Source organism: Psittacula echo (genome assembly GCF_963264785.1).
Source record: "Psittacula echo genome assembly, chromosome: 2".
Classification (NCBI taxonomy): Eukaryota; Metazoa; Chordata; class Aves; order Psittaciformes; family Psittacidae; genus Psittacula; species Psittacula echo.
The window spans coordinates 26,037,127-26,049,265 of NC_137737.1; the positions used below are offsets into that span (position 1 = coordinate 26,037,127).

The window sequence follows — 12,139 nt, forward strand, 5'->3', positions numbered from 1 at the left end:
CAGTGTGACAAGGAAGATGCACAGAACCTCACAGGTTACTAAAGTGAAGAGTGCATGCAATTTAATACTACTATATTCATAATACACTCCAGTTCAACCTGATATACAAAAGGTAGTGTCCCTGATCTGAACCACATTTCATCCATTTCTTATTTTAAGACATAATTAGAAAACACTATTAAGTAGGAATGGCCAGTTACAGCATTTCAGTGGAATTTTGAAAGTGGACAAAATCCAAGAAAAAGTGCATTATTTCATGAGAAATTCTGAGGAAAACCTAGCTGCACCAGGATATTGTGCCCTTGAAAGCAAGGCAGGCAAAGCAAGACAAAGGCACTGGTTTGGCATTACAGTTGCTAGTAGAATTAAAAGTACCATGATACACTGAAGGTGTAGACTGCAAAATTATTGAAATATGATATTGAAGGCACCAAGTTAGAGCTTTAGAAGAGACCAGGTTTGTCAGAACAGTGCGCAAGGAAGAGGACTATTATAAGCAGAATAGTATCTGCAGTAGCCTATTAACATGCATACTCTTAACATGCTATTTGTTTAGAATATTCAGAGAGCAGACTATGTATCTACAGTGCAACCACCTACAGCACATGAGAATATCAGTTTTCACAGCAAGATGACTCAAAGAACAGCAATAACCTGTACAAAAGTATCTGTACTTTCTTGCTTCTTAATGGTGCAAAAACAAAAAACAGCCAAACAGAAAATCCCACACATAACCCCAGAACAGTTTATCACTAAGTCTACTTAAGATGTCATCTTCCCTGTTTTTGTTGGAAGCTTCAGGTGTGAATCACAAAGATTCTCTTAAAAAAGCCAGATGAATGTGCTGTCTTAAATGATACATGGGCTCCCAGGCATTACTCCAGCATTCAGGTTAGCTTCTTTTCCCTAACATTTGAAAAATCATTCTACCACTCTCCTGGTCATTTACACTATTCTGGAAAAATGTGAGACAAGACTGGACATTCTTCTCCTTAACTTGAATGGTTAAGTCTTTAAATCTGGATGTTTTCATGCACTAGAAGTAAAAGGGGGAGCCATTAGCCTATTTAAGTTAACATTTCAACATGTTCAATAAGGTAAAATCTGACTGCATTCTGTAGCAATGACTGTTAGCTCTTGCAAGTTTATTTAAGATACGTTCTTTCTAAGGATCAGCAATAGCACAAAACCACCAGCCAAATTCCCACTTCCTGTGATACACAGCAATCAAAAAACCCCCAACTTTTCATTAACCCAGTTCCTAATGGTGCATGCCTTGGAAGACCTGCTTATTTCCAACCTAATAAATATTTGCCAGTAAACACTTCTAATATAGAATTCATTTTGCTGAGATTCATTAAACTGGTCCTTCCCCAGAGCATGACGATCTAAATATATCCATAATAAACAACTCCAAAAAGCAGCCTATATGACTAAGTAGTGACTGCACTACAGAGGGCAGGCATAAGCAGATTTACATGCAATTCATTCATGCTAGATTGCTGTAAATCATATAATACACTTCAGCTCCAGGAACTGCAATGGTACCATTAAGGAAACCACTTCTTTGCATATCTGCTTTTAATAAGCCCTTGAAAGCAAGATGATCAGTAAGAAACTATCTTCATATAAGCAAAAACCCAAAGCTTTTTATATGCCCATATGCCTTTGTAAAGGGTTTTCCTTCAGAGGTGTTTCAGCATAGAATCATATCACAGAATGGTTTGGGTTGGCAGGGGCCTTAAATTAAACCCTTACCAATAAAGCTATTCAATCTGAAAATAGGTCACATTTGTCTCCAGCCATCCTCTGGTCAATACAGGCTTTTTTCCTGGTGGATGCTCTCCAATAATTTATCCAGTGTACTTATTAGGAAAAAAAAAAATAGGAAAGAGAAACAAACAAAATCCCCTACCAAACTGAACCACATAGGTCTGTCCTTCAGCTGTTACCAAGACTGTACATCAACCACAAACATCATCTTCCATAAATTTAACCTGTGGAGTACCGTCTGAGTGCCAAAACATACCTAGCAGAAAGCAACAAGACCTCTATCCAGGGCTCACCTACTCATCCCACCGATTCAAATTCAGGCACCAAATTCAGTACAAGAAGTGTATTGACGGAAGTAATACATGTATCCACAAAGATACTTGTGGTATAACTGCTCCGTCAGGAACACGTTCCAGCTGCGCGCCGAAAGCCACCCGCTTGCATTCAGAGCGAACCTGTTGGCTACGCACCCGGTTCCGAGGGGCAAGATGCACCGTCATTCCCCCCAAGCGCATCCGTGACAGGACCGACTCCGTAACAGGAGAGCTTTCGCCTCCCTTGTTTATCTCTTTTTGACTCAAGCCACAGCAACTACGAGGCAGAACAGGGGAGGGGGGGGGATGCCGCGGTGACCTCGGTACGGCTGCTCCAGGGCGGGCAGAGTCAGGGTCAGGCCCGCCGCGAGGACCCGGCCACACGCGCTGTTGCCTCGGAGGGGCACCAGAGGCTCCAGCCAGGATCCCACCGTCCCCACCGCAGTAACACCTGCTTCTCAACTCCCTGTCCCCCCTAAAATTCCGCTCCTCCAGCCCCGGGCGGCATCGACATACCGACATTCGGCGGCCGGGAAGCGCCCACACCCCCGCCTCCTCCTGGGCCGAGGCCGCCATTGGGCCAGTCGGGGAGAGCTCGGCGGGCGAGGCCGGCTCCGGGAGAAACAGAAAAGCGAAGGGAGCGGAGGCAGAGACCCCAACACACCCCACCGGCCCGGCCCAAGCTGAATCCGGCCCAACCCCGCCTCAACTTACTGCCTGCTCGGCCTCCTCCTCGGGCCGCCGCGCCCCGCGCCGCCCCCTGCATGGGCAGCACCCGCCGCGACTGCCCTCGGGAGCGGCGGCAGGGACGGGGAGCGCGGCGGGAAGGGAGGGAAAGGGTCGAAGACCGCAGCGGGGAAGCTCGGCCGGGGCGCGTGGGCTCCTGCCCCGCGCCTGTCTGCCCGTCGCTCCGCTGGGCTGGGCCCTGCCGCTGCGGCGACTCCGAGGCGCAAGCGACAACAACAGCCGCGATGGCTCGCGAACAGACGTTGTGAGGTTGGGGGGGGAAGCGGGGGCGAGGCGGGGCAACGGACACACGCGCGAGCCCGCGAGCCGGGCAGCGTTGCGCCTGCGCGGCTGGGGGGCCGCGCCATTGCCGTCAACGGCGGGCCAATGGCGGGCGGGAGGGGAAGGCGAGTTAGACGGCTATGGGAGGGGTGAGGAGCGGTCGCCTGAGGGAAGGGCAGGAAGGGGCAGCTAAGGGGAAGAGGAGTGAGTCGGCCGGCGGCAGTCGGGGAGAGAGGGTTCGTTTCGAGCCCTGCCTGCTCTCCGGCTGCCTCCAGGTCCCGAGCAATTCGGCCTGGAAATGGCGCAAATAAGAGCTCGGGAGGGAGGACTGGTGGAGGCCTGAGGAGAGGGTGAAGTCCTCGGGCGTAGCCGCCTGAGTGGTGGCTGTCTCTCTCCCTCTGGAGGACTGATTAAACGCATCGAAATGGCCAACCGCTGGTGCGATCGCAAGTGAAAGGGGTAGAAATAATAGGCTATTAATGAGAGTACAGAGGAGGTGCCCATTGCATCCCGGGCAGCTCGCCCACGTAGCGATGGAGTGCGGACAGTGAGTCGCTCTACGCTGGATTCCGCTGTGGTGGTGGGGACGGGATCAAGGCGGGTGGTGGATGGAGATCCGCAGGGGCTAGTGAGAGGAAAGGGTGACATTGAGGCTAGTAGGAGAAAATAGGGCAGTGCATGAGCCTGGTAAGTATTTCGAAGGGAAACAGTCGTATGTGTGTTGAAGGGGAAGGAAAAACCTTGAACCCTTGTGCCACAGAAGTATTCAGGCTCCTATGTGCTAAGGAGAATGAGCAAAAAGGTTGCTTGGAGCATCAGAAATAATGCAAGACTTTCGTTCAGATATCAAGGAAAGAAAATGTTCGAATATCCAGGGAAAGGAAATATTTAAAAGTAGCACTTTTCAAAGTACTTCTTTTTTTTTTTTTTTTTTCCTCATAGAGATGGCCAATCAAGGTATATGGAAATACAGTGAAGCCCAATTTTAAGAAAATGTTTGATAAATGCTTCTTGGTTTTCCCCATGCTTTGACAAAATACATATGTCATTCCTTCATGAATAGCTTATATTACACTTTATAGCAAGCGCTATTTGTCGCAGAACGGACTCAGTCGGAGATCAATGTGATCAGACAAAAGCCATTTATTCTAGAAAACTAACTCTTTATATACTATTTCTTAAAGTTGTGTTCACTAACTTGGCACATTGTGATTGGATACATATCTGTGAGGCCCTTAACAACTAACATATAATTGGTTAAGCACAGGTGTGAGAACCTGACCTTCAAAGTTTTCCAACAGTCCTCAATTTAGAAACTCAGTAAATTCCAGCTCCTTCTTATCTTGCTGGGATTCTCACTCCCAGTGCCTCGCTCCCATCCTCCTTCACCTTTTGTTGTTCCTTGGTTCATGTCGAGCTCCATGTAGGCGCTTGCTGATCTGGGTATGTGGCTGTTCTTTGCCAGAAAATCATCCACAGCTATTGAATTAGCCTAGAATTTCCTAGGTTGAAACCAATCATTTGTGAATAAACTAGAAAATACAGTTCAGGAAATAACTGAAATAGTGTGATCATAAATAATGGAAAGGACCTTATGATTTCATATTTTAAGGTTTCAAAAGAGAAATAGAAAAAAGAAGTCAAGATTTCAGGATGTATTGATTCTGATCACTGTTTCCTAATGAGAATGAAAATTTCTTCATTTTGTTGTCATTTAGACCATTCAGTAGGCCTGATTCCCAATTTTTACACCAATAAAGCATGACTGATTGGTGAATTTACAAGGTGGGTCTGATGCAAGAGATTACAATAACCAGCCCATCACCTCTGGCTGCCTGGTCATCACTGATTTCTCAAGCCTGAGTTTGTACTGGTGTGCGGCATGCACCACTTGAATTCCTGAGACTACTGCAGTCAGATGACACCTAATGTTTATTGTCTGCTGGAACTTAGGACTAGATTCTGTCTCACACTTCCTAGTTAATAATAGCTATGATTTTCTCTTGCTTTTCTGTTTGGGTTTCATTTGCATGTTGGAGACGGCACATCTTACAGAGTCTATATATATATGAATGTTGTAGTGCCTCTTCAGTGCTACTAAGTCTCCCTTTGCAAAATATTTTGGCCTAAAGGGCCTTTTTGTATTTGCTAGAGATCACATTATCTGTTGCAGTGGCACACAGGGCATCACGCTCAGATGTACTCAACCATTTAGCATGTTTGTGTGTCTTTGCTTATGTGGGAGGACAGGTGGATGGAAAAGGATACATTTTCAGGGGGAAAAGAAAAGGCTGTTCTCACCTGCAATATAGGTGTTGTGAGATACGATACTTTAGGTCACGTGTTCTTTAGTTCTTTTACTTGCTCAATAGTTCTTTTACTCGATGGGATGAGTCTTTGTAGACAAATGCATGTGAGACTAAGAGGTAAAAGAGGCTAAGAAGGATACTTGCAGCACTTAAGGGGAGACCATAGGTAGTGAAAGGAGTCTGGTAGTTTCAGTGGGCTGGAATTCAGTACAGGCTTATTTGCCTTTCTTCAGGCAGTTTTATTACTGCTTACATTAAATCACACACTGCTGGGGTGAGAACAATACCATTTCCCCACCAGGCCAGCATAAATCTCCCATCACATATACAGCCACTTACACTGTGCTTTGTCTTCAGTTGTGCAGGGCCTTGTTTTGGTTTTGTGAGGTTTTTCACAGTGAAAACTTAATTAATGTGGTAGCTACATGCCTGTAAAATTAGACAAGCTGCAGCTAGGTTGCTAGAGGAGGTCAGCCCTATGCTGCTGCTGTTGGTTGGCCTCACCTGGTTTACCTCACAATAAAAATGCCTTCGTGTGGGTTTAAAACATGATAGTTAATATACATTAGCTATGCCACAGTAAAACACACCTCATTCGTCAGTCATTGGCCTGAATGTATTTGTCTAGGAAAGGTGACAGGAGCAGCCTCATGCATGTATTGAAGAGGTTGCTCATGGCATATATGCATCCAAATCAGACCAGACAGCATTCCTCTTTGCTAAATCCAAGCTTAGTCTACTATAGAAAGAAAATGGTAGATAAAATTTGTTTTTACAGAAGTCTTACTGGCTTACATTAGAAACAACCTTATTTTGTATAAGATACTAAACATGTAAGCCATCTGTGAAAAGTATGGCACATATAAATGTGAAATTGTTAGTCTGCAGTACATGAGGAATAATATGTTTTTCAAAAGATGAATCATTACAGTTCACCTGTTTCAAAAATTAGGCTAATAATGCAAATTATTGTGTACCTTTCCAATGAGATGTGTTTGAAATGCAAAGCAGAAAAAAGTTGGGATGTTTCAAAGTGCATGAGGCTTAAATAATGACTTTGGACCAGCCTTTGTCAGTCTGTCCATTCTCCCTAGTAATTCCCAAGCCGCTGGTCAAATCTGAATTAGGGGGTAGATACCTCCAGAGTTATGTGTTTTCCTAAGGTGTCATTAAACTAGGGCTAGGTACTGGTAAGGTACTCACCTTACCTGTACTCCCTGTACAGCAAAAGCGGCAGTGTGAGCTCACCCTTTATTAGTCACAGGAGAGTCCACATGAATGAGAGTGGCTTTTTCCCCTCAGGGTGGAAAAAGCTTCAGTAAAAATTTGCACTTCATTAGACACTGGATAATCTGAGCATGAGGCTCAAATCCATAAGCCTCATTAGTTCCCTTTCGTTATTAAATTATTAACAGTTTTCCTGACAAAGCAGAACAAAGCAGCTGCCTTCAGACAGATATAGAAGAGAACAATTTATACCGAAGCTTATGCAGGGCATTCAGATATTACATTTCTTAATAGCCTCAGTGCTTGTCGTTCTGTACAGTTCCACCATCAGAGTACCTAACTCAGGTTTCCGAGCTGATGCAGAAACTGCTGCGTATGTCCAAAGGAATCGCATACAGTCTCTTTTTGAGGTCAAAGCTCAACTAGAGTTTTGAAGGGTTCTCAAGGGCAACAAGAAGAGCTTCTGCCACAACTCCAAGAGGAAAAGACTGAAAAAGGAAACTGTGGGCTTGTTCCTGAATGAGGCAAATGACCTAGTAACATTGGAAAGAGGTAAGGCTATGGTACCCAGAGCCATCTTTGCCTCAGATCTGCCATTAGGGTCTCTCAGCTCTCTGTGCTTAGGATTCAAAGAGGAGAACTGCCATCAGTGGGTGAGGATCAAGTTAGGGATTACATGGGAGAACTTGACCCATAAACATGCATAAGGTCAACTGAGCTGCATGTGAGAATGCTGAGGCAGCTGGCTGTTGTCACTGCAAGGCTGCATTTCTATCTTTGAAAGCTGTCCTGGGTTCAGCAGTAGCAGTCATTTTTCTCCTTCTTAGTAGCTGGTGCAGTGCTGTGCTTTTGACTTTCAGCTTGGGAACAGCGCTGATGACACCGATGTTTTTAGTTGCTGCTCAGTAATGTTTAGTCTGACCAAGGACTTTCTGAGTCTCATGCTCCACCAGGGAGGAGGGGAAGCCAGGAGGAAGCAGAGACAGAACACCTGACCCAACCTAACCGAAGAGGTATTCCATACCACAGCACATCATGCCCACTATATAAACTGTGGGCAGTTACCCAGAAGATCACTTTTTCCTTTCCCTTTCCTAGATCACTGCTCCGGTTGGGCTGGGTATTGGTCAGCGGGTGGTGAGTGGTTATATTCTCTTCCCTTGTTATTTTCCTTATCATTATTATTGGTGGTGGACGCCCAAGATAGTTGGTTGGCATTCAAGGATTGCTTATTCCAAGCTCAAGAGCTGAGCATCCCGACACGTAGGAAGTCAAGGAAGAGGGCCAGGAGACCTGCGTGGCTGAATAAGGAACTGCTGGGTATGCTCAAGTGGAAGAGCAGAGTTTATAGGTCATGGAAGGAGGGGCTGGCCACTCGGGAGGAATATAAGGCTGCTGCTAGAGGATGTAGGAAGGCAGCTAGGATGGCTAAGGCCTCCTTAGAATTAAATCTGGCCAGAGGGGTCAAGGACAACAGAAAGAGCTTTTTCAAATACATAGCTGATAAAACTAACACCAGAGGCAAGGTTGGCCCACTGGTGAATGGGATGGGTGCCCTGGTGACAGAAGATACTGAGATGGCAGAGTTATTGAATGCCTTCTTTGTCTCAGTCTACTCTGCCGGAGGCAGTCCTGAAGAGCACTGTACTCCTGAGACCTCAGATGAAGTCAGGTCACTGGAGCAGTTTGCCTTAGTCGATGAGGAATGGGTTAGGGACCAGTTGAGCAATCTGGACATCCATAAATCCATGGGTCCAGATGGGATGCACCCGCGGGTGCTGAGGGAACTGGCAGAAGTCATTGCTAGACCACTCTCCATCATCTTTACCAAGTCTTGGGAAACGGGAGAGGTGCCTGAGGACTGGAGAAAAGCAAATGTCATTCCAGTCTTCAAAAAGGGCAAGAAGGAGGACCCGGGTAACTATAGACCGGTCAGCCTCACCTCCATCCCTGGAAAAGTGATGGAACACCTTATCCTTGATGCCATCTTAAGGCATGTCAAGGATAAGAGGGTTATGAGAGGCAGTCAACATGGCTTTACCAAGGGGAAGTCATGCTTGACCAACCTCCTAGCCTTTTATGAGGAAATAACATTGTGGATGGATGATGGCAGAGCGGTGGATGTGGTCTACCTTGACTTCAGCAAAGCATTTGACACAGTCTCCCACAGCATCCTCATAGCTAAATTGAGGAAGTGTGGCCTGGATGATCAGGTAGTGAGATGGACTGCGAACTGGCTGAAGGACAGAAGCCAGAGAGTTGTGGTCTATGGGGCGGAGTCCAGTTGGAGGCCTGTATCTAGTGGAGTGCCTCAAGGGTCAGTACTGGGACCAGTATTATTTAATATATTCATCAATGATTTAGATGAGGGAATTGAGTGTACTGTCAGCAAGTTTGCTGATGACACTAAGCTGGGAGGAGTGGCTGACACGCCAGAAGGCTGTGCTGCCATCCAGCGAGACCTGGACAGGCTGGAGAGTTGGGCAGGGAGAAACTTGATGAAATATAACAAGGGAAAGTGTAGAGTCCTGCATCTGGGCAGGAACAACCCCAGGTTCCAGTATAGGTTGGGGAACGACCTGTTAGAGAGCAGTGTAGGGGAGAGGGACCTGGGGGTCCTAGTGGATGGCAGGATGAGCATGAGCCAACACTGTGCCCTTGTGGCCAAGAAGGCCAATGGCATCCTGGGGTGTATTAGAAGAGGGGTGGTCAGTAGGTCGAGAGAGGTCCTCCTTCCCCTCTACTCTGCCCTGGTGAGACCGCATCTGGAATATTGTGTCCAGTTCTGGGCCCCTCAGTTCAAGAAGGACAGGGAACTGCTGGAGAGAGTCCAGCGCAGGGCGACAAAGATGATTAAGGGAGTGGAGCATCTCCCTTATGAGGAAAGGCTGAGGGAGCTGGGTCTCTATAGTTTGGAGAAGAGGAGACTGCGGGGGGACCTTATTAGTGTATATAAATATATAAAGGGGGAGTGTCATGAGGATGGAGCCAGGCTCTTCTCAATGGCTAACAATGATAAGACAAGGGGTAATGGGTTTAAACTGGAACACAAGAGGTTCCACTTAAACTTGAGAAGAAACTTCTTCTCAGTGAGGGTGACAGAACACTGGAACAGGCTGCCCAGGGAGGTTGTGGAGTCTCCTTCTCTGGAGACATTCAAAACCCGCCTGGACACATTCCTGTGTAACCTTATCTAGGTGTTCCTGCTCTGGCAGGGGGATTGGACTAGATGATCTTTTGAGGTCCCTTCCAATCTCTAACATACTGTGATACTGTGATACTGTGGTAGCAGTAGTGGTTTATGTTATACTTTAGTTACTGGACTGTTCTTATCTCAACCCATGGGAGTTACTTTCTTTCGATTCTCCTCCCCATCCCTTGGGAGCAGGGGGAGGAAAGGGGGGGAGTGAGCGAGTGGCTGCGTGGTTTCTGGGTTGCCAGCTGGACAAACCATGACAAAAGCTCATGGAGACTGAGAGATGTCCCCAGTGACTGGGGAAAGGCAAATATTGTGTCCATCTTGAAAAAATCCCAAAGGGAAACTGTAAGCTGATCAGCCTCACTGCAGTGCATGTGGAAATCTATGTCATCTTGGACCACGTTTCTTGGGACAGGAAAGAGGAGGTGATCAGGAACAGCCAGTATGCATTTACCAAGGGCACATCATGCCTCACCAATTGCAAAGCTTTGGACACCATCTACCACAATCTTGTATCCAAATTAGGACATTATGGTGGGATGGATGGATGGATGGATGGATGGATGGATGGATGGATGGATGGATGGTTGTTTGGATGGATGGTTGGATGGATAGATGGATGGACAATCACATGCGTAAAGACCTGTTTGGATGATAGGGCTCAGAGGACAGCAGTTAATGGGCTGTCCTCTACCTGGAGGCCATTAAGAAGTGGAGTACTGTAGAGGTCTATCCTGGGACCTGACCTGTTAAACGTCTGTATCGATGACTAGAGAAGATAACAGAGGGCCCTCTCATCAAGTTTGTGGATAATAGCAAATTGGTGGGACTGGTCAACATGGTCAAGGGTAGAGCTGCCATTCAAAGGCAATCAGACTGGAGACATGGGATGACAAGAACCTCATGAAATTCAACCAAGGCAAATGGTACCTGGGATGGACTAACACCAGGCAGGATACTGGTGTGGGGAGCAGCTCTGCAGAAAAGGGCCTGCTGTCCTGGGGACAGCTAGGCAAGCCCAAGCCAGCAATGAACACAGCCTGGAGGTAGGGAACCAATTACTGTTCTCTGTGCAGCACTCAGACCATGTCTGGAATACTGTGTTTTTCCACCACCACATAGTTGCAGCACCGTGCTGCAGGACTTTCCAAAATTTCTCCCTCCAGGAAGGAAGAGCGGCACAACACCCACCACAGCCTCTAGCAGGGGAGGAGAGACACAAGGGAAGGCCAGGCGTGTATTAGCACTGTAGAGGAAGGAGGTGTGTGCTTCCTGCTATGGGTGGAGGGCAGCATTTCCCACCCGTGCCAAGAACGTTTTAGGGAGTTGCTGCCCACTGTGAAGGCAGCATGTATCGTGTCCCCTAGCCCCCTAGCTCCTCAGTTGCTTTTTAGTCAACACAACCAGTCCAGCTGATGACATGAATAGCAGAGGCAGTGATGCAGGGAACAAGGGATCCTCATACTGACAAGAAACCTGGGATGTGGCCCAACCTGAATAACCCCAAGCAAGGGGAACAAAAATACCAATCTGAGACCTAGCGTGCAGTCTCTCTGAGTCCTAGTTAGCACAGAAGCAGTGCAGAAACGTCACCTTTCCTATGGTACCTTTGTCCCACATCTAGTTCTTTGAGCTGATGACACAGTTCACAAGTTCCCGCTGCCCTCTGACAGGAACAGGATATTAAAAGAACATCAAGCATAGAAATGATCGATGAAGCCATGTGTGATGTAGCCTAATAATGCCTCGGTTTGAAAGGATTAAAATGTGTGAATCTGGAGGGGAAGATAGAGGCACAAGATCTGTGAACGTGCCATTAGTTTAGGTGATAAACTAATTAAGCATAGTAAAGTTAGGAGTGGTTCTAAGGCATTCCTTTTCACTTACGGTTTTGGGCTTGGCCCAAGTTCTTTAGGGATTCCTAGTAACACTTCTGGGAGAGCTGGGGTAGGAAAAAGTGAGTCAGTTCCAGAAAAAAGATTTCCTTACTGCTACCATATTACTTTATGGTAGTCAGGAGTTTAACTCAGAAGTACTGTCTGTCTCTCTGTTCTGGGAAAGGTTGAGAGGCCTTTGTGTTGGACAAAGTGCCAGGTTTCTTCATGTAGGTGTCACACTGGGTGCGGGGAAGACTTTGCCTGAACTGGATTCTCAAAATCCCCCATCACTTTGCCAGGGTAGAATAATGCAGCGTTGACCTGGGAGGAAGAAGGAAAGGCAGGGTTTAGAAAAATAGTCTTTCTGAAGAATAAGCTAATGGTGAGAGGCTCTCTGAAAATAAATGGTGGATAGGATTCTTTCAGTTTCTC

General features: G+C 46.7%; 1 protein-coding gene across 4 annotated transcripts in view; it reads right to left on the reverse strand.

Annotated features, from left to right (window-relative positions):
* The window catches only part of SNRK (SNF related kinase), a 42,532-nt gene extending 39,473 nt beyond the window's left edge, over positions 1-3,059 (reverse strand). For 3 of the 4 annotated variants that reach the window (XM_080610988.1, XM_080610989.1, XM_080610986.1), the window contains exon 1: positions 2,802-3,059. In XM_080610988.1, coding sequence (XP_080467114.1) covers positions 2,802-2,853 — 52 coding nt within the window. In that variant the 5' untranslated portion in view covers positions 2,854-3,059. Of the gene's footprint in view, positions 1-2,066; positions 2,668-2,801 lie in introns of those variants that run through there. The other variant, XM_080610987.1, reaches the window with a different exon arrangement.
* Positions 3,060-12,139: the final 9,080 nt, after the last annotated feature.